This window comes from Ostrinia furnacalis, unplaced genomic scaffold (assembly GCF_004193835.3).
Source record: "Ostrinia furnacalis isolate ACB-3 unplaced genomic scaffold, ASM419383v2 OfSCF1276, whole genome shotgun sequence".
NCBI lineage: Eukaryota > Metazoa > Arthropoda > Insecta > Lepidoptera > Crambidae > Ostrinia > Ostrinia furnacalis.
Genome location: NW_021131515.1, coordinates 225,597 through 246,639, shown reverse-complemented (window position 1 = coordinate 246,639; position 21,043 = coordinate 225,597). Strand labels below are relative to the sequence as shown.

General features: G+C 42.9%; 1 protein-coding gene and 1 long non-coding RNA gene across 5 annotated transcripts in view; both read right to left on the bottom strand.

The window, feature by feature from the left end:
* LOC114352226 (uncharacterized) overlaps positions 1 to 1,620 on the bottom strand; it is a 115,801-nt gene extending 114,181 nt beyond the window's left edge. The window contains exon 1 of the long non-coding RNA XR_003655842.1: positions 1,207 to 1,620. This is a non-coding gene — a long non-coding RNA (uncharacterized LOC114352226). The remainder of the gene's footprint in view (positions 1 to 1,206) is intronic.
* Positions 1,621 to 4,712: 3,092 nt separating this feature from the next.
* Positions 4,713 to 21,043, bottom strand: part of LOC114352220 (proteoglycan 4) — a 36,783-nt gene continuing 20,452 nt past the window's right edge. For 2 of the 4 annotated variants that reach the window (XM_028303737.1, XM_028303736.1), the window contains 8 exons: positions 19,965 to 20,288; positions 17,729 to 17,833; positions 15,425 to 15,576; positions 10,937 to 11,050; positions 8,902 to 8,958; positions 7,655 to 7,745; positions 6,501 to 6,606; positions 4,714 to 4,939 (listed from right to left, as the gene is read on the bottom strand). In XM_028303737.1, coding sequence (XP_028159538.1) covers positions 4,891 to 4,939; positions 6,501 to 6,606; positions 7,655 to 7,745; positions 8,902 to 8,958; positions 10,937 to 11,050; positions 15,425 to 15,576; positions 17,729 to 17,833; positions 19,965 to 20,288 — 998 coding nt within the window. In that variant the 3' untranslated portion in view covers positions 4,714 to 4,890. Of the gene's footprint in view, positions 4,940 to 6,500; positions 6,607 to 7,654; positions 7,746 to 8,901; positions 8,959 to 10,936; positions 11,051 to 15,424; positions 15,577 to 17,728; positions 17,834 to 19,964; positions 20,289 to 21,043 lie in introns of all 4 variants that reach the window. The other 2 variants (XM_028303741.1, XM_028303740.1) reach the window with 2 other exon arrangements.

Genomic DNA, 21,043 nt, shown 5'->3' with positions numbered 1-21,043 from the left:
GGTCAAAATTTTTATTTTATGTCCTTCAGAAATTCTGTTCATGTTTTTATGTTACATGGTTATTAATTAGCAAAGAAAACAATATTACTTTCATTTATTAATGATCGACTGTAATCAAGGAGCCTATGTGATGGCAAGTCAATTTACACTGAAAAATGTCTAAGTTTTTTAAATTTGCAAAAAAATAATTAAATGATGGTTAAAATTTGATTACATTTACTACTAAATCCTTTATTAATAGTTATTAGATATATATCAACTCTTTAATAAATTCAAATTGATTCAGATATGAAAATAAGAAGAATGTTAGATAGGGGTCTGTGAGTCCCGACGTCCATGGGAGTGTGATTATTTTTTCAAGTCCATAGTTAAAGGTTAATAATGTTGAAACAATTAAGCTCAATATACTCCAGTACCTATTATGTAACATAGTATATTTCTCAACTTAAAATAATTGATTGAACATAATATTATGTTAAATTACATTTCTGCAATCATATTTTGTATTTTTATTGCACTTAAAGGAAAACAGTAACTGCTAGTTTATTTTTAGTTTTATTAACCAGTAACTGGCATTATGTCATTATAAAATATAATTTTATGCCTTCCTGAGCATTGGGAGTGAACCCACTGACTATGTATTCAATAGATTCTCAATCTAGGACAACTGTATTTGAAAAAGAATGCTCACAGCAATAAGTAATTTTACGACGAATTTGTGTATTAATCTGTTAGTGAAATAATTAAATATGGTAATAATATTCCTCTATTTAATATAGGAAAGTAAGGCATTTGTCATATGTGGACTGTGGACACCAAAAACACGGCCACCTCGCCTTGTAGCGCGCTCTCTCGCTCGCTCTTACCGACAATCTCCATCATCTATCCTTTTCACTCCCTTCACTCCTTGGCTAAGAGAAAGTAACAAAAGAAAATAACATATCTTAGCCCTAATCAGAGAATCCACTACATCCGCCTCATGAGGAACTGCCTACACAACTCAATAATCCTGTTACTCAATCCCAACACATATTTTAGATGGTATGACTCAATAAACAACTACTATGGCAGAACTTATAACCTATACACCTATGTAATGTTATGAATATCTTCAGCAACGATGCCGTAATTAGATAAAAATAGTTGCTACACATATAAGCATAGGTACATGAAATATACGAAGTAAACACAAACAGGTAAACTAACCCTTTCTTCATGAGCCACCTCTGATGGCCCCAGTTGGTGTAAGAAGGTTCCAATGAAGAAAACACTTATCCATTTTATAAACACTTGTCAATTTGCACTAGTTTTGCTATTTTTGGTCACACTATTTGTCACAATTAAACTAAAAATCCACTTTTTGCTGCGCTAAACGCAGACGTCATTGACAAACAACCCAAGTGACGAGTTATTGCACGGGATCACATAGAAGACGAAAACACTGCGTACTTTGAGGGCCATAACGTTCCATATATCACAATTGTTATCACTTGAGGTATCTACATTACTAAACACAATGTCTACAACAGTTTTAATTACAAAAATAAAAACGTACAAAGCAAAATTCACTCGTAGTCAGCATTCACGACGTCGCACACTCACGTAACGTGCGATTTCGTGTTTTACTCACACACACACATGTAGTTAAACGAGTTGACAGTTCGAAGCTTGTGTTGTGTCGTTAGTTAGTAAAATCTTCAAAAAATCTTAATTATTTGTTTATCTTGCATTGTATCGATGCAAAATTAATTTGTCATAGCCGCATTTAATTGAAACTAATTTATTTAGTACATTTGAAACAGTTTTTGCAAATAAAAATGATGCAATTATTTATTTCTTCTGGTAACACTGGGAGTTAGAATGTCATCACAACTTTTTAAATTCACTGTCTCATGTTTCACGGACTTGAGCATCAGGTTTTTAAGTTTATTGGCACCCATAGAGTAGAAAGTATTTTAGAGGATATACTCCTGTTTCAATAAATGAGTGGCCATGACCATATGAAAAAAATATTGCGCACTAACTCAAAAGGTGCCTGGCTATACAGTGAGAGGTAAATAGTAACATAGGATAATGAGCAAATGCTAACTAGAAATAGGAAGATATCGCATACTTTTAAAGATTTGTAAATACCTAAATGTTACAACTAGAAAAAATATAGCGAATAACTCGTCATCCTCTCAGCCATAGGACGTCTACTGCTGAACATCGCGTGTTAGTTCTGGTTCTGCGTACTATCTGCCCTGCCCATTGCCACTTCAGCTTGCTAATCCGTCGGGCTATGACAGCGACTTTAGTTCGTTCACGCGCGAATCTCTTTGTGCCTAATTTTTAAAATTCTACGGATGGACGAGCTTTTAATTTGAGAGAAGCGTCTAGATAGAAACAGACCAGTCTGTTCTGTTCTTCGTCTTTAGGCTCCGACCGGATAGATAGCTACACATTTTAAACTAAATAAAAGAAAATAAAACAACAGACTTGTAAATACATAGTTTTATTAGAAAATGAAAACAAAATTCCTTACACTACCTAAATAAGGCACGACGTGTCCAAATAAACCGCGTAGCGCGCACCAGTCTCTCACAGCACGGCGAACGATACAGTAGCGGGAAACAATTCATATTACAAAACGGTACATACTAAAATCAGTCCCTGTACATAAATACTCAGTTTACAAAATATACATTTTGCTGTAAAACGAACGTGCTGGTAGGTAACGAATATATTGCTCTGTCTAATACTTTAGTTGCCGGTACGCGAATCGATGTGCTAATAACGAATTTTATACCAAACAATATAAACTTCAAACAAGAACAACGTGTAAAAATATGACGGTTAACATTTTCTAATAGCATCATTAAAAGTCATTTAATAGCAATTTAACAAAGTCTATTATTCATTTCGATATGTTACCTAGTTGATGAGAAAATATCAGTAATACAAGGTTAAATAGACATGTATTAATGTATAAAGCAATGGTAAAATTTACAAAATGTACAAGAAGAGTTATTTTAACAATATACATGTGCGCTTACTGTCATATCGTTTGTGATAGAGATGGTGTAAACCTGCAAAGTTTGTTATTCCTGCAGCATAATGGATGCGAGTGCTGTGCGTATACTTCAATATTTGTTATGTTACAATAGAGTATTTAAAGTTTTACATCCAAAGCAAGAGTACAGTAAAATTACAATTTTCCTATAAGATTACAAACTCTAAACAAAATGCAAAAATCTTAATCTGAAATAAATTACTAAGCCCCAAGTTAACGACTCATAATATACTAAAATACTACATTTGTTAATAATATAGGAATAATATCTTATTTGTATGTCTTTGTACCAAATCATGATTTAGGCAGAAATTTTGTAATTTTGAGCTTCGTCAACGAGAACAAACGAGAGAGCTTTACCGAACAGACTTCACGGCGCGCCCCAGGGAGTCGAGAACTGACGCGATTCACATACAGTCGATGCACAGGATTCCTTAACACTTCTGTTACATTTGGAAGCTTACTCCCTTGTAATAGAGTCCGACATTGTCGAAATTTTACTTCCCCGTGCAGTCAACTGTATTCGATACACGGTCATCAACCTTAAAATACAAATCGTCGTCGTCGAAGTGATAATATTTAAAAGTTTTCTCGTTCCCTCTTGCGAGGAGCACACCCTCGAGGTAGAAATGTTACGACTTTTCAGAGAAACGAAAAGCGAATTTCTCACCTCACATCAAGGACATGAGCAAAACTTTTACAGGAAAAATTTTGTATGCCGAGACCAAAATTACGAATGAAAAAACACAAATATAAAAAAATGTCAACAAACAACGTATATGAATAGGACAGTCATAATTTTTAAATTCAATTTGACACTCCAAAACTGGTAATCGCTGTTTTTCTCCCTCGTACAAATTATTGTCAACAAACAATACCGTAATTTTTACAATGACAATAACTATCTCCAAAAATTGCTTTTAATTAATTAATTGGTCATATTAAAAGATTTCTAAAACGTAACACGGCGATCGGTCGTTTAGTTAAAATATTTTTTCATATAGCAACACCGAACGACGTTAAATTTTAACTAATCTACCGACGCCGTCGATGAGTAAATGTCGATAAAAGTTAGCGATGAGAATGTACAGTTGATGAAATTTAGTAAAAAAAGCTTGATAATTAATAAATAGGGTAGTAGTAGTTGGTGCAGCCTTGTTTCTGTGGCGTGCGGATTTCGTTGAGCTGTAAGGCTAAGAACTCACGGCGCGATTTTCACCCGCGCCCGCGGCGGTTGCGGGCCCGCAGCTTCTGTAGAATGCACATACTTATGTAAAAATTAATGCACAACTCACGACGCGGTTTGTATCGGTACTATTTGAGTTTGTATTTGGTACCGGCGGGCAACTAGTAGTCTCTGCGGTTTGCGCCCGCACGCTCTGCGATCGATTGGCGGGCGATCATTTTGTACCAGTGACTTAACTACCCGTCTTGCAACCGCCCGCCACGTTTGCGGGCGATGATCGGCGGCTGCATAACCGCGCAACTAACCGGTCCCGTGAGTTTTGAAATGAAACCGCAATGAGGGTTTTCGCGAATGAAAGATCCGCTAGATGGCGGGACGTGGATGTGGGGTCTGACTGCTGCGTGATTGGTGGATTTTGACATATCTGTCAATGTCATGTCAAAAATAACCAATCATGCAGCATTTGGACCTCGCGTCTACGTATTGCCATCTGGCGGATTTTTCATTCGCGAAAACCCTCATTCCACAACCGCGAGCTGATAATCCGCGTGAGTTTTTAGCCTAAAAAGTCCGCAGGCGCCAAATGGCTGCGAAGACAGCGTTACTCTGATCAGTCGTGAGGTGAGCGCGGCCAGAGCCCGCAACACGCGGGTCAGTATTGCTCCGCGTCCGTCGGCGCGACGGAATACACCGATGGGGGCCTGGGGGAAATAAAACATGTTTAATGTCCCTTGAGTAGTCGGAAAGAAATATTATTTGGTGTTTGGTAAAGCTCAGTTTCCATTAAAGCGGAGAGGAGAGATGTGTTTTGTAACCAATCAGAGGTGGAATTGGTAAAGCAATCGTAATCATTCATTTTGACAGTTCATAACGTACGATAAAGTCAGTTAAACAAAGCGTTTGACAGATTAATCGTACATTATGAACTGTCAAATGATTACGATTGCTATACACAATTCCACCTCAGGTTTCTGATCCTGAACCTCCTTTCTCTAGATATGGAAATAACGAAATCTGAAATGTGATGATTCCAAACACATCTCGTTTCCTTTCCTTTCTGATTTAGTAGAAACCGGCCTTACTGGCACTTTTCAGTCGGCTCCTGGCCTGAGTAATGAAATCCACACGATAGAGGACTCTTACACATGGACAGTCGCCCGTATTCACAAACATTACTATGAGGCCTCACAGTGCGCGTGGACGCACAAGGTCACTCATGAACCAATCACAGAGCTCTAATCAACGCTGTGCGTTCGATTTGCTGCTTCATTTAAGAAAGTATCGTTTTTGAATACAGGCGAGTGTTACATTGACATAAGTACACGTATAGTGTCAACTTTCTATCAGACTACTTTGTTCCAATATAGCACTTATCACAATACCACAAGACCCACATTACCTTAGCGCGCGGCGGGGCGCAGACCGTCGCGCTTCCGTGCTCGACGCCGGCCGCAGACCAACTTCGTACCAATATAGCACTTATCACAACTACATAAGAACCACATTACCTTAGCGCGAGGCGGGGCGCAGACACGCGCGCTTCCTTACTCGACGGCGGCCGCAGACTACAACTTTGTTCCAATATAGCACCTATTACAACTGCACAAGAACCATATTACCTTAGTGCGAATTGGGCAACGCAGACACGCGCGCTAACTTGCTCGACGCCGGCCGCAGACTACAGCTTTGTTCCAATATAACACCTATCACAATACCACAAGACCCACATTACCTTAGCGCAGAGACTCGTGCTTCTGAGCTCGACGCGGCTGCAGACTACAACTTTGTTCCAATATAGTACTTATCACAATAGCATAAGGACCACATTACCTTAGCGCGCGGCGGGGCGCAGACTCGCGCTTCTGAGCTTGACGCCGGCCGCAGACTACAACTTTGTTCCAATATAGTACCTATCACAATACCATAAGAGCCACATTACCTTAGCGCGCGGCGGGGCGCAGACACGCGCGCTTCTGAGCTCGACGCCGGCCTCAGACTACAGCTTTGTTCCAATATAAAACTTATCACAACTATAGTCTGGTCTGTGAGCACGTAGAATTTTGTCCAATGACCCCAAGCTACCCATCCTTATCGCTCGCGCGTAATTATGTTGCTATCGCGCTCGCACACTCACTGCGGGCGCCCGTCGCACAGTCGCGACAGCAATATAATTACGCGCGAGCGATAAGGATGGGCAGCTGGGGGTCATTGGACAAAATTCTACGTGCTCACAGACCGGGCTTTACACAAGAACCACATTACCTTAGCGCGCGGCGTGGCGCAGGCAGTCGCGAAGGCCTCGGCAACGCAGAAACTCGCGCTTCTGAGCTTGACGCCGGCCGCGGTTGTTCCGTCGTCACTACTGGCACTGGAACATTAAATGGATTATGAACTTTAATGCTATTAGTATAAGGTTAACATTCGATGTTGGTTTCTCCCTTAGCCGTCTTTCATAACAACACCGCGTGGTTTAGACAGAATAGAATAGAGCCCTCTTCCCGTGGATGTCATAAATAGACTAAGGAACTGCTTCTGTGAACTCGACGGTTTTCCTCCTGCAGTGAAAATTAAATGACTTGGAGGTATTTTTTTTAATGCAGAACAACGCAGGTATTGCAGTCCATTACCTGCGTTGTTCTGCATTAAAAAACAACGCAGGTATTGGACTGCAATCGCACCTGATGTTAAGTTAGAAGCAGTCTAGATTTCTCTTAGGCCCAGAACAGACGGTGAAACGCAACTGCAAGGAAACTGCAACTGCTAGTTACTTTTGAGTTGCATCTAAGTTTCTGCCATAGCGTCCGTTGAGACCACACATGACGCGACCAGTTTGAAAATTTGAAACTTTCACCGTCTGTTCTGGGCCCCTTAGTCTTCCTGCCTGTAAATGACTATGATGATGTTTATAATGAGGGCTATCGTTTTAGCGCTCACCAGTTAGCGCCACTGTAGAGTAAGGTCCTGTCACTTGCTAGTAGCGAAGACAGTGGCGCCAACTTGTGAGCGCTAAAGTGGTAGGAGGACTATCGCATTTGCACTCATAAAGATGGCGCCTGTACAGGTCTGTCTAATGACGGCCTAGGAAAAAATGGTAGAGGTCGCAAATGTGTGACCAAACTCCTTGGCCGCGCGCCTGGCCGGCGAGAAACTTCTTTTTACTTTTTATGTTTTTTATCGATTGTCACTTGTTTCTCTTCTCTTGACTTTTCTACTTCGAACTAAACATGTAACTTGATTTTATTTTTACAATATAATTTTATTTTTACACCACAAAGCCTTTCAATCAAATAATCTCTCGTAGTGTCGGTGACGTATTTCGTTCAGCGCCACTGTAGAGTAAGGTCCTGTCAATCGCCAGGGGTGCCAACTGTTAAGTATAAAAACGATAGCCCTCATTATTATTATAGTGTACCAACCTGGAGCTGGTTTTTGTAAAGGAACAGACGTCGGCCTTGAGACGCGGAGTTGTGACGCCCCCGCTATCGAGTACGGTCGTGTCGTTGGTGGCTACAATACAACAGTAAATTAAAGAATATAAAGACCAATATTGCATATTTATGAAAACCCCCATATTATTTGAAACATATAAGCATGCACATGTAATATTATTCAGTTAACATGGACTGGATGGAAGATACATAATAAATGAAAAGGATTATTTTTATGTATTCAGCATGTACGAGTAATGTTCCATTTAAATATACAAACAAAATATGTAATTGTGATGTTTAAAAAGTGTATTAGAGATAAATGTTGCTATCACGAAAACGATTACTATGTAAACCTAAATCAACAACTAGGTACTCTACTTCTCACCAATTCTCGTAATAAAAATGTTTAAAATCAATCTTGTCGCGCTATGTAACAAATACTTAATGGTGCACATTTTTAACTTTTACGGTACTGATACGGCTAAGGTTATTAGGAGAATCGGACCCCAATTACAGGTATAGTCAGCGTCAAATAGTTCGTAACACTCAAAGCGGCCAAAAAGTTGACAACACAACCTTATTCCAATAGGGATGTTTCCTGGATAAAAAATTAGGAGTTTGAATCCGTCAGTTAACTTATCAAAAAATACTCGACCCTTATTTTTAATTTTTTCAAACTAATGATTTAAAGAGATAAAGCGCGCCAAAATTAAAAAGAAGAGGCACGTGACGTCAAGGAGTGCTTAAAAGAGTAGCACTTTTTGACGTCACATGGAACTTCAACGCGCCATAACTTCGTAATTACTAGTTTGATTGACAAATAAAAATATACATGACAATATTTATTGATAATATAATTAAATAAATATCTTTAAACATTTTACACTGCGTCGCTAGTCCCAAACTAAGCAAAGCTTGTACTATGGGTACTAGACAACGGATATAAACATACTTAAATACTTTTTTTGTAAATGCATACCATATTATACATAGAAAACACCCAGACCCGTCACAGAAATTGAAATTCATCATTTCAATTTCTGCCCGACTGGGAATCGAACCCGGGACCTCTCGGCATAGTAGTCCGTTCTGAAACACTACACCAAACGGCCGACAAAAAAAAATTAACGGACTAAAAGTTTTTTTAGGAAGACGTGTTAAGAACTTTTTGGCTACTTCGGGTGTCACGAACTATTCGACGCTGACTGTGCATTGTTAACACGGACACTCACGGGTATGTGGTGGCTTCGCATCGACACCGGCACGCCGCTGCCCGCCGCGCCTCGAAGCTGTCGCAACACATGGTTATGACGCGCGCGCAGCGTATACCAAAGTAACCGCTATTGTTTATGGGGGAGGGGGCAGAATCGAATGGAAGATTGATGGTGAGATATTCGAGAAGAAGGCTTGAAAATGCATTGAATGGAAAATTGATGGCGAGACATCCGAGCAGAAGAGTTTATTGCCTGACTTTAAAAAAATATCTTTGATTCTCTCAAACACCTAACATTTGGTCGGAAAGACATGTATATTTACCATAAGATTATAGCATAATATTGGACGTATGGCATGAATTAGGCACGAATTCACCCCTAAATATTAAAATCTATGAGCCAGGATTGCTTTGACAAGTTACGCCACTTTAGTTAGAGGCAGGCTTATTTTATTTTAACGGGAAGATGAATAGCTAAATATTGTAACAGTAAAGTAACTCAAATTAGCTATTAGCGGTTTGTTATCAATAAAAAACCGGCCAAGTGCGAGTCGGGCTCGCACACCGAGGGTTCCGCCGTACAAACGTAGCGGTTTACAATTTATGACGTATTAAATCAAATTACTTACTTGATTCCGTTGCGAGTAGTGGCGAATTTCAAAATATGCGGTATGTTTATTCTTTATTTATTTATTTTTCCTATATTTGCATTATAGGTAGGTACCTACCTCAGCGTTTTGAATTTTTGCGTTGATTTAGAATTTCTCACAGTTTAGAGGCAATTAGATTTAAGAAGTGTTTGATATGAATTTCAACTTTAATATCTCTACGCGTTCATGTGAAAAAGGGTAGGTAGTAAGTTTATAATTATTAAAAAAATATTTTATGTCATGTAAGCAAAAATAATATTTTAAATTTTATATAACTTCAAATTTATCATTTTCGCAATTTTTCCTTTATCTGTACTATATAACGTTGCTTCGTGCCGAATTTCAAGATTCTGAGTTCACAGGAAGTACCTTGTAGGTTTTGATTCCCTAGCGTGTGACGGAAATTCGTCTAAGGTGTCGGTATAAACTGCTGTATCTTTTGATCGCGTTAACTTAGAAGTTTGATTTTTTTACTTCTTAAAGGGACAATAGATCTAGGTATTTGGTATAAATTTCAATTTGATACCTTTATTCGTTCGTGAGAAATAAGGTAGTAAGTTTCATTTTATTAAAATATTTTTATTATATTATATAACTAAAAAAATGTAATTTTCGCAATTTTTCCTATATTTGCATTATATGACAATGCTTTATGCCAAATTTCAAGATTCTGAGTTTACGGGAAGTATCCTGTAGGTTTTGATTCCTTTGCGAGTGTCGAAAATTTGTTGAAAATATCGACATAATCGGCTGTATCTTTTGATTGGCTTGGCTTAGAAGTTTGATATTTTCACAGCTTAAAGGGACAATAGACCTGAGTATTTCATGTGAATTTCAGCTTGATACGTTCACGCGTTCTTGAGATAAAGGGTCTTGACAGACGGACGGACGGACAACAAAGTGATCCTATAAGGGTTCCGTTTTTTCCTTATGAGGTACGGAACCCTAAAAACGATGGAAAATATTATTCCGTTGACGATTCAGATTTGGTATACACTGCGCAAGCTGAGACACAAATGTTATTACAAAAATGGTTCTGGTTAAAACACAAAGTTAATTATAGACAATGAATTAAATATAGGACCATGAATGTTACTGATACAGCACAAATGTTTTAGTTTGATATAACCAACACCATAGCACAATCACAAGTATAGATCGTTTCATCGGAGTGCGGAGGTTTGATCCGAGCAATCCGAGCGTCATTATTGTAGTGTGCGTGCACAGTGCACACTCATGGATAATTTAGCGTGTACTGATAACACTCAAACATAAGTGGAAAAATAGTGGGGCGTGTCTTCGTGGATGAAACGATCTATACTCAGGCAAGCCCATTTCTTCTCCGGATTTACCGTACAAAGAACTCTATTTCCATTTCATAGCGTATTTATTCCAAATACTCACATCTCTGGGCGCCACCAGCTGGCTTTGGGGCCGCTCCCGGCGCAGCGTCTCAGTCCCTTGCCGCACGAGCGCGGGCGTGGGCGGTACTTTGGGCGCTGTCTTCTCTTCTTCTTTCTGGAATTATTTAAAATGTGTTTAAGATTGAGGTTTTAAACGCATTACACTGCACAGATTGTGGTTAATTTTCTTTACAAATAGCTTCTATCTCAGTTATAATAAAAATTTATCCAGATGCTTCCAGTCATTATCACAATCTTTGTTCCCAGTGGGGGAAAAACTTTCTGCTCCATTTGGATCTTACCTTATTCTGTCGCCATAACAAGTGTTTTTCAATTGGAGGTAGGACGGCTAATTCCTCTGTAGTTGAGGNCCCCGATTAGCTTTCTCCCCTCTCCGTATCAGATTTCTCCCCTCCCCGTACTAGATTGATCCCCTCCCTATCAATCTAACACTCCCCTTCGGATCAGACTATCCCCTAGAGTCAGAAATTAGGTACGCAAATGGGCGTAAAGTTCTCTGACTTCCTAAAGGTCGTCGGTGCATCAAGCCATCCCGCTGCGAGCGTACACGACCCTGTGTCCCACCTGCGGCTCGGCGGCGAGAGTGTAGGAATCCGCCCGTCCCATCGCCGTGCGAGAGGCGTAGCATGGGGAGTTCAACAATCAACATATCTGATATGCCCCCCTCCTCCGGATCAGACTCCAATCCAACCCCCTGGATAAGACTGACCTTTTCCCCGGTCCAGAAGCTGGGTTCTGGCAGGCTTGCTTAAACCAACCTAGTGTAGGAGTCTACAAGTCCCGTCGCCGTGAGAGACAGCGGCGTGACAAAAGGCGAGGTCAGAAGAAATCTCCAACATATCTGATTTATTCCCTTCTTCCGGTTCAGACTTCAGCAGACTCCTGACTCGACTATGTCCCACCTGTGGCTCGGCGGCGAGCGTTTAGGAGTCCCGTCCCATCGCCGTACGAGAGGTGTACCAAGGGGAAGTCAAGGTCAGGAGAAAGCTCCAACATATTATTATCTGATATGTCCCCCTCCCCCGAATCAGACTCCAACCCCCTGGATAAGACTGCCCTTTTCCCTATGCCAGAAGCTGGGTTCTGGCAGGCTTATCGGCGTGTGGTTCTCTGACTTAAAGGGCCTAGGCCATGTCATCTATAGAGCTAGCTCCAATTAAGCCTACCTGCTGCTCCGCGGCAAGCGTGTAGAAGTCTAACCGTCCCGTCGCCGTGCGTCTCGCCGGTATCTCAGCGGTGTCGTAACATGGCGTACCTTGAGGAGGTCCCTAAATATCTGATTTGCCCTCCCGTATAAAATTCTCCCCTTCCGCATCAGGGGGAGAATCCTGGATCACACTGTCTCTTGCATCAGATTGCCTTTTCCCTTGGATCAGACTTCAGACTCCCGACCCGACTGTGTCCCACCTGCGGCTCGGCGGCGAGCGTGTAGGAGTCCGCCCGTCCCATCGCCGTGCGAGAGGCGTACCAAGGGGAGGTCAAGGTCAGGAGAAAGCCCCTACATATCTGATGTGCCCCCCTCCCCCGGATCAGACTCCAGCCCCCTAGATAAGACTGCCCTTTTCCCCATGCCAGAAGCGAGGTTCTGGCAGGCTTATAGACTTCAGGTTCTTGATTTAAAAGGCACAGGCCGTCTCCACGAGAAAGCTCGCTGCAATTAAGCCAACCTAGTGTAGGAGTCTACCAGTCCCGTCGCGTTGAGAGACAGCGGCGTGACAAGGCGAGGTCAGAAGAAATCTCCAACATATCTGATTTATTCCCTTCTCCCGGATCAGACTTCAGCAGACTCCTAACTCGACTGTGTCCAACCTGCGGCTCGGCGGCGAGCGTGTAAAGCCTGGTCCATGAGCACGTAGAATCCCGGCCAATGACCCCAAGCTACCCATCCTTGTCGCTCGCACGTAATTATGTTGTTGTCGCGCTCGCACACTCACTGCGGGCGCGCGTCGCACAGTCGCGAGGAGTCCCGGCGCAGCGGCGGCGCGGGCGCGGTGGGGCTGAGCGCCGGGTTGGACGCGTCACGCCGCGCGGGACAGCGGCGCGGGACGCCTGGCTGCCTGGAGCCCGCTGCGACCTGTGTCCCACCTGCGGCTCGGCGGCGAGCGTGTAGGAGTCCCGGCGCAGCGCCGTGCGAGAGGCGTATCAAGGGGAGTTCAAGGTCAGGAGAAAGCTCCAACATATCTGATGTGCCCCCCTCCCCTGGATCAGACTCCAATCTAATCCCCTGGATAAGACTGCCCTTTTCCCCGGCCAGAAGCGGGGTTCTGGCAGGCTTATAGACTTCAGGTTCTTGATTTAAAAGGCACAGGCCGTCTCAACGAGAAAGCTCGCTGCAATTAAGCCCACCTAGTGTAGGAGTCTACAAGTCCCGTCGCCGTGAGAGACAGCGGCGTGACAAGGCGAGGTCAGAAGAAATCTCCAACATATCTGATTTGCTCCACCGGTTCAGACTTCAGCAGACTCCCGACTCGACTGTGTCCCACCTGCGGCTCCGCGGCAAGAGTGTAGACCACCCGTCCCGTCGCCGTGAGAGACAGCGGCGTGACAAAAGGCGAGGTCAGAAGAAATCTCCAACATATCTGATTTATTCCCTTCTCCCGGTTCAGACTTCAGCAGACTCCCGACTCGATTGTGTCCCACCTGCGGCTCGGCGGCGAGCGTGTAGGAGTCCCGGCGCAGCGCCGTGCGAGAGGAGTACCAAGGGGAGTTCAAGGTCAGGAGAAAGCTCCAACATATCTGATATGCCCCCCTCCCCCGGATCAGACTCCAACCCCTTGAATAAGACTGCCCTTTTCCCCGGTCCAGAAGCTGGGTTCTGGCAGGCTTGAGGTGTGAGATTCTTGATTTAAAAGGCACAGGCCATCTCCACGAGAAAGCTCGCTGCAATTAAGCCTACCTGCGGCTCCGCGGCAAGTGTGTAGAAGTCCACCCGTCCCGTCGCCGTGCGTCTCGCCGGTATCTCAGCGGTGTCGTAACATGGCGTACCTTGGGGAGGTCCCTACATATCTGATTTGCCCTCCCGTATCAAATTCTCCCCTTCCGCATCAGGGGGAGAATCCTGGATCACACTGTCTCTTGCATCAGATTGCCTTTTCCCTCGGATCAGACTTCAGGCTCCCGACTCGACTATATCCCACCTGTGGCTCGGCGGCGAGCGTGTAGGAGTCCCGGCGCAGCGCCGTGCGAGAGGCGTACCAATGGGAGTTCAAGGTCAGGAGAAAGTTCCAACATAATCTGATATGCCCCCCTGTTCAGGTTCTTGATTTAAAAGGCACAGGCCATCTCCACCAGAAAGCTCGCTGCAATTAAGCCAACCTAGTGTAGGAGAGAGAGAGACAGCGGCGTGACAAGGCGAGGTCAGAAGAAATCTCCAACATATCTGATTTATTCCCTTCTCCCGGATTAGACTCCAACCCACTGGATAAGACTGACCTTTTCCCTGGTCCAGAAGCTGGGTTCTGGCAGGCTTGAGGTGTGAGATTCTTGATTTAAAAGGCACAGGCCGTCTCCACCAGAAAGCTCGCTGCAATTAAACCAACCTAGTGTAGGAGTCTACAAGTCCCGTCGCCGTGAGAGACAGCGGCGTGACAAAAGGCGAGGTCAGAAGAAATCTCCAACATATTTGATTTATTCCCTTCTCCCGGATTAGACTTCAGCAGACTCCTGACTCGACTGTGTCTCACCTGCGGCTCGGCGGCGAGCGTGTAAAGCCTGGTCCGTGAGCACGTAGAATCCCGTCCAATGACCCCAAGCTACCCATCCTTATCGCTCGCGCGTAATTATATTGCTGTCGCGACTGTGCGACGCGCGCCCGCAGTGAGTGTGCGAGCGCGACAGCAACATAATTACGTGCGAGCGACAAGGATGGGTAGCTTGGGGTCATTGGCCGGGATTCTACGTGTTCACGGACCAGGCNGCGAGCGTGTAGGAGTCCGCCCGTCCCATCGCCGTGCGAGAGACGTACCAAGGGGAGTTCAAGGTCAGGAGAAAGCTCCAACATATCTGATATGCCCCCCTCCTCCGGATCAGACTCCAATCCAACCCCCTGGATAAGACTGCCCTTATCCCCAGGCCAGAAGCTGGGTTCTGGCAGGCTTATAGACTTCAGGTTCTTGATTTAAAAGGCACAGGCCATCTCCACTAAAGTGCTAGCTCCAATTAATCTCCGCGGCAGGTGTGTGGGAGTCTAACCGTCCCGTCGCCGTGAGAGACAGCGGCGTGACAAGGCGGACTGAGGGGAGCTCAGGAGAAAGCTCCAACATATCTGATTTACCCCCCTCCCGTAGATCAGATTAGACTTCAGACTCCCTATATCCCACCTGCGGCTCGGCGGCGAGCGTGTAGGAGTCCCGGCGCAGCGGCGGCGCGGGCGCGGTGGGGCTGAGCGCCGGGTTGGACGCGTCACGCCGCGCGGGACAGCGGCGCGGGACGCCTGGCTGCCTGGAGCCCGCTGCGACCTGTGTCCCACCTGCGGCTCGGCGGCGAGCGTGTAGGAGTCCCGGCGCAGCGGCGGCGCGGGCGCGGTGGGGCTGAGCGCCGGGTTGGACGCGTACACGCCGCGCCGTGCCATCCCGCCCGTCCCTCGCGTCACCGCCGTGCGGGACAGCGGCGTGGGATTGCCTGAGAATAGCAAATGGACTATTTGACTCCATTCCCCAATATTTCAAATTACAACTTTTTTAAGAATACACTTCAAATTCAAATTCGTTTATTTCTTTAACTTAGCCTAGTTCAGTTACAAGTTGTTGGAGCTTCCTGTTAAGCAACAGATGATACTTGTGCTAGGAAGCACCGCTCTTCCATAACAATATTACAGTAGGTAGGCAAATTTAATTTAATGCGTTTAGTGTGGATAGAACAAAATAAATAAATAAGTACACTTTATAATATTTTACAAATGAAAATTTTATAAGTGAAAAATTTAAAATTAAAGTTAAATTAATTCAAAAATACTAATTAATACTAGAACCCATTTCACACTTCATTGGCCATCACTGGTCTTAAAAACTTAACTAATTTGAAATTACCTGTAAATTAAGATTTTTGGTTGCATTGCAACTGGAAAAAGTAGTTTATTTGAGTTGATAAAATAGTGACGTCACTTGCTTGTGTTGCCATACGAAATCAATGGGAGTCTCGTTTTGACAGTTTAAAAAAGTACGTCAATTGATTGGTGGTGTCAATACGTCTATTATTATTTTATTCAATGTTGCCCTATTCCTGAACAAAACATGCTAATATCAGGCCTACATAATCCTGAAACCCACTGCACTACTAAAGTAAGTCCACTGCGTTTAGTTTATACTAGAGCGGCCGCCCGCAACTTCGTACGCGTGGACCCGTTTTACCCCTTAAGGGGTTGAATTTTGCAAAATCCCGTCTTAGTGAGTGAAAGAAGTGTGCTGATTATAAATGCATTCTACGTGACAAATAAAAGAGGGTGACGGCAACCTAAACATAATAGTGCATCATAACTATCTACATCATGATGATACGGAAAACCGCCACTAGGAATCAGATTAAATCGATCTTAAAATAGTAAATAACAGTTGACTATCTGCAAAAGATATACATATATTCTTGTACAGCCAGCTTCAAATAGTTCGTGACACCCAAATTGGCCAATAAGTTGACAAAACAACCTTATTCCAATTGGCTTGGCATTTTTTCGGCTACTTTGGGTGTCACGTACTTGACGCTGACTGTACCTCACATAAATAGATTGTAATAACTAGTCCGTAGTGACTGATTTACACGTATTAAGTAGTTATGAAGGTAACTAAATTTTAACTTAATTTTTCGGGTAAGTTGGCGGGTGGGGCTTGTCATTTGACACATATTGACAAGCAGTTTCATAGTACACAAGAACTTGACATTTGGACATAGACTTAAAATTAAGTTAAAATTGAGTTACCAACTTAACTACTTAATACGTGTAAATCAGCCAAAAGTCACTTAAATTGTAATAACTAGTCCGTTAGAACTAGTTTATTACGGATTGTAGTACGTCACTTCCTCGCTGTCGTCTCATTGTTAAGTCCCGTGCATTAGTGTCAATCAACTGTAAAGCTAAGGCCACATTAGAGGGTCATTAGTGGTGATACCAGGAAGTCGTTTATAGTCTAACTAGGATAGGAGATTATATTGCCCGAAGCGTCGAGTGTTGCTAAAAGTTGCTCTCTTATCTATGCAGTGCATCCAATATTGATACCAACATAGGCCAAACATAGAGCTCTACCCATTATTATGTACCACCTGAATTCTACATTTACCTATGTTTTACAAATAAATGATTTGATTTGATTTGATGCCAGTATAATATTTTTTAAACTGTACTCTCTCAACATGCGAAAAACTCGCAGCTAGTTACATAATAGCCTTTGCAACTTTTTCATCTAAAATTGAGAAACACGGGTCTCAACTCGTCATTTTTTATACGAATTACATAATTATGTACTCACGGCTTGACGTTTCGGCTGCTTGTTGCAGCAGTGATCACAAGCAGACTAGCGTTGAGACCCGTGTTTCTCTATTTCAGTTGAAATTTTATAAAAAGTTTAAAATGTTATACTACCTTCTTCCATCTTTGTAGAAGAAAATAGTTATCTTAATAACTATCGAGTTTTCCTAAGCAAAACTGACCTATATGGCATCACACACATTTGCAACCACTGCCAAAGTTAGTGCTCAAACTCCTAACCCACCACTATCACCCACGAATGTGACCTTAGCCCAAGCCCAGCAAACTGTTATCAAACGCGTGCTAGCTCACCAGGTATCCTGCTAAGCTCCCTATGCGAACTGTATTGCCTAAGCTTCGACGTTGGCAAACCGGTCTTCCTAGGGACCGCGGTGGGAGGCGCCATGCCGTATGACCCTGCAACATACAAAGGGTGAGACTACGTGCGAAGCGTTAACCAAGCTGGGTAAGCGCAGAACCTGATCGAGTTAACTGTGCATCATCATCGTCATCATTCTTCTTCTTGGCGTGTCGAATCGAATCAGAAATGAGGAGAACCGCAGGAGAACCAAAGTGACCGGCATAGCTCGCAGAATTGCTAAAATCAAGTGGCAGTTGGCAGGGCACTTAGGTCGTAGTGACGATGGCCGTTGGGGCAGAAAAGTTCTCGAGTGGCGACCACGGACTGGAAGACGTAGCGTAGGCAGGCCTCCTACTAGGTGGACCGACGATCTGGTAAAGGTCACTGGAAGAGCCTGGATGCGGACAGCGCAGAACCGTTCATTGTAGAAAATCTTGGGGGAGGCCTTTGTCCAGCAGTGGACGTCATTTGGCTGAAACGAAACGAACGCGTGTAGTTCATCATCATTTCAGCCACATGACGTCCACTGCTGAACATAGGCGTCCCCCAATGATTTCCATATCACCCGGTCGGTAGCAGCCTGCATACAACGCATTCCTGCAAGCTTTATAAGATGCGCGTTGCGTTACCCAGTATGTGGCCTCCACAGAATCTTGCTTCTGCTAACTGTGCACCTCGTTAGAATGCGACTCTCCCTCCCACTTACCCGCACTCCTCCCCGTATTCGCCCCGTCCGTAATAGAGCGTCGATGTGACGTCACAGCCGCCAAGTACGCAGTTAACTCGATCCGGTTGTATGTTAATGTTGTGTTGTTGTGCGGACATTGCTATGCGGATGCACAACTAGTTTCATAAACAACGACATTTAGAAGTTTCGTTAGATCTGTTTTAGTTTTTGCTGTATGTGACTGACAAGCCATTGATATTATGTTAGTAAAGACAGCTTAACGAGCTAAATACTTTGGCATCTTATTTATTTTTATTAGGTGCTATTAGGCTTATAAGCTGTCATACTATGGCTTATAAGAAAGTCTTTTTTATCTGGGTCTCTTTCTAAAGGTCGTAGTTTTTATACACGAATTTGGGAAATAAATAAACTTAGCTTGAATATGATTCTAAGAAAATATAAATTGATGAATAGCAATGGTATGTATGGACGAAAGTAATGAGTATTCACATTGATAATGTTCGATTTTGTGCAACACCCCACACAACAAAACCCTAAAAACAAAAGTTACAGTAAGTAAACAAACAATCGTTATACAACCATAAACAATACGTATTACCAGTTTTACACTGATCAAACCCACGAAATGTCCACACACGTTATTTGCACGCTTTTATAAAGGTCTGAGCAGACGAGAGACTATTAACGAGAAACTTTTTTGTCCTTCAATATAAAATGTCCTCTGTGGACAAAAGTCCTTCGTCTGCGCAAGCCTTAAAAGTCACACGCACACAAACTCTCAAATGGCAATGCCAGATTTTGTATGGAAGGTGGCGTCTTTTTTTTTTCGCGCGGCCATCGACCAAACTCTGTTTTTTTATTACAAAATAGCTGACCCGGCGAACTTCGTACCGCCTTAGCGTAGAGATTTTCTTAATATTTTTTTCCGTAAGAACCATCCTTGGACTTCCACAAACATTTAAAAAAAAGAATTATCGAAATCGGTTCAGCCGTTCACACGTGATGCCGTGACAACGCGAAACGGGTTTCATTTTTATATATATAGATTATATAATAAACCAAACTTACTATGGCATGTATACTTCTAAACTCAGTCTGAACTGAGTTACGAGCATTAGAAGTTTGATGATTTACATACTAGATTTGCTTTTTGCGCGCAAGTTTTGTAAGAAATTGCAACAAAATATTGCGATATTTTCTTATTGCGCTGATTCTACTCCACACTGAATGTCTGGAGCCTTTAATGGATGGTATTGTTTGTTTACACATACAATGTCACTATTTTGTTGCAATTTCTTACAAAACTTGCGCGCAAAAAGCAAATTTAGTATGTAAATCATCAAACTTCTAATGCTCGTAACTCAGTTCAGACTGAGTTTAGAGGTATACATGTCATAGTAAGTTTGGTTTATTACACTATTTTGTATCTAAAAAACATGATTTGGTCGATGGCCGCGCGAAAAAAAAAGACGCCAATTTCCGGCATTGTCTTTTCTTACCTGCATGCGTTGGAGACATTCTACTAGGCGGTGACCTTTGAGGAGTAGGTCCCAGGATCTTCTTTTCAGGACTAGTCTTCGATGCTAATATATCCCTTTTGGCCGACGACTTCTTGACCATTGTGGCACTGTTTATGACCGTGGTATTGTGCATGTCATAAGTTCTCTCCATCCCTGAGGAGTTTGTGCTCGCTACCTTGGTCAAGGTGTAGGATTTGTCGTCGATCATATCGTATATGGGGGATATCGTGCTGTGCAGGTTTAGCAGGTCGTTCTTGGATCCCTTCTTCAGTGTCATTAGAGGGGTGGAAGCTATTTGTGCGCCTGCAATTTATTTTAGTTCATGTACGCCTATTTTGAGGACAAGTGAGTTATGTTAGTTACACCAATACGATATTTTTTATTTATTATTCACTGATCCAAGAGTGTTATGAACTCTTGATTAAGTCGGCATATAAGAAGGCAGCAGCGCTCTCTGAAAAACATCAATCTTTTAAACTGGGATCTCCAACCCGCCTGCCAAGCGTGGAGATTATGGCAAAACCCTCCACTATAGTGGAGGAGGCTCATAGTCCAGCAGTGGACTGTAAAGGGCTGTTGATGATAAGAAGTTAAGTGAATATTAAGTTACAACATTTGGAACCTTATTGCCTTGTCTTAAGTGCGACGATTTAGGAGCCTTGCCAGACTGAGCGAATTCGTTATTTATAACACTCACAGTGGCTTCTTATTAAAAAAAATATTCTGGTTTCTGAAAAACGTCATTAAATTGACACAAAAACATTAACCACGAGTACATTGTGTTCAGTGATAATAAAGCAGGCGAACCCGTTTTCATGGCCCAATGACAATCTTATAAAATACCCATTTTCCCCTTTTACCACACCTAACTCCCAATTCCCATTATCGAACAATAACAGTAATGATATGTGAACATTTTCATTTAAGTTCTTATTTGTCGCAATTTCTGTGTTATAAGTCGCGCACATTTGCAAAGATTTGTATCTGTATACGCTCGCCGCGCTTACTTCTTGCGTAGTCAGACTGATAAGTGTTTTCTATCTCGCTTGCACACATTT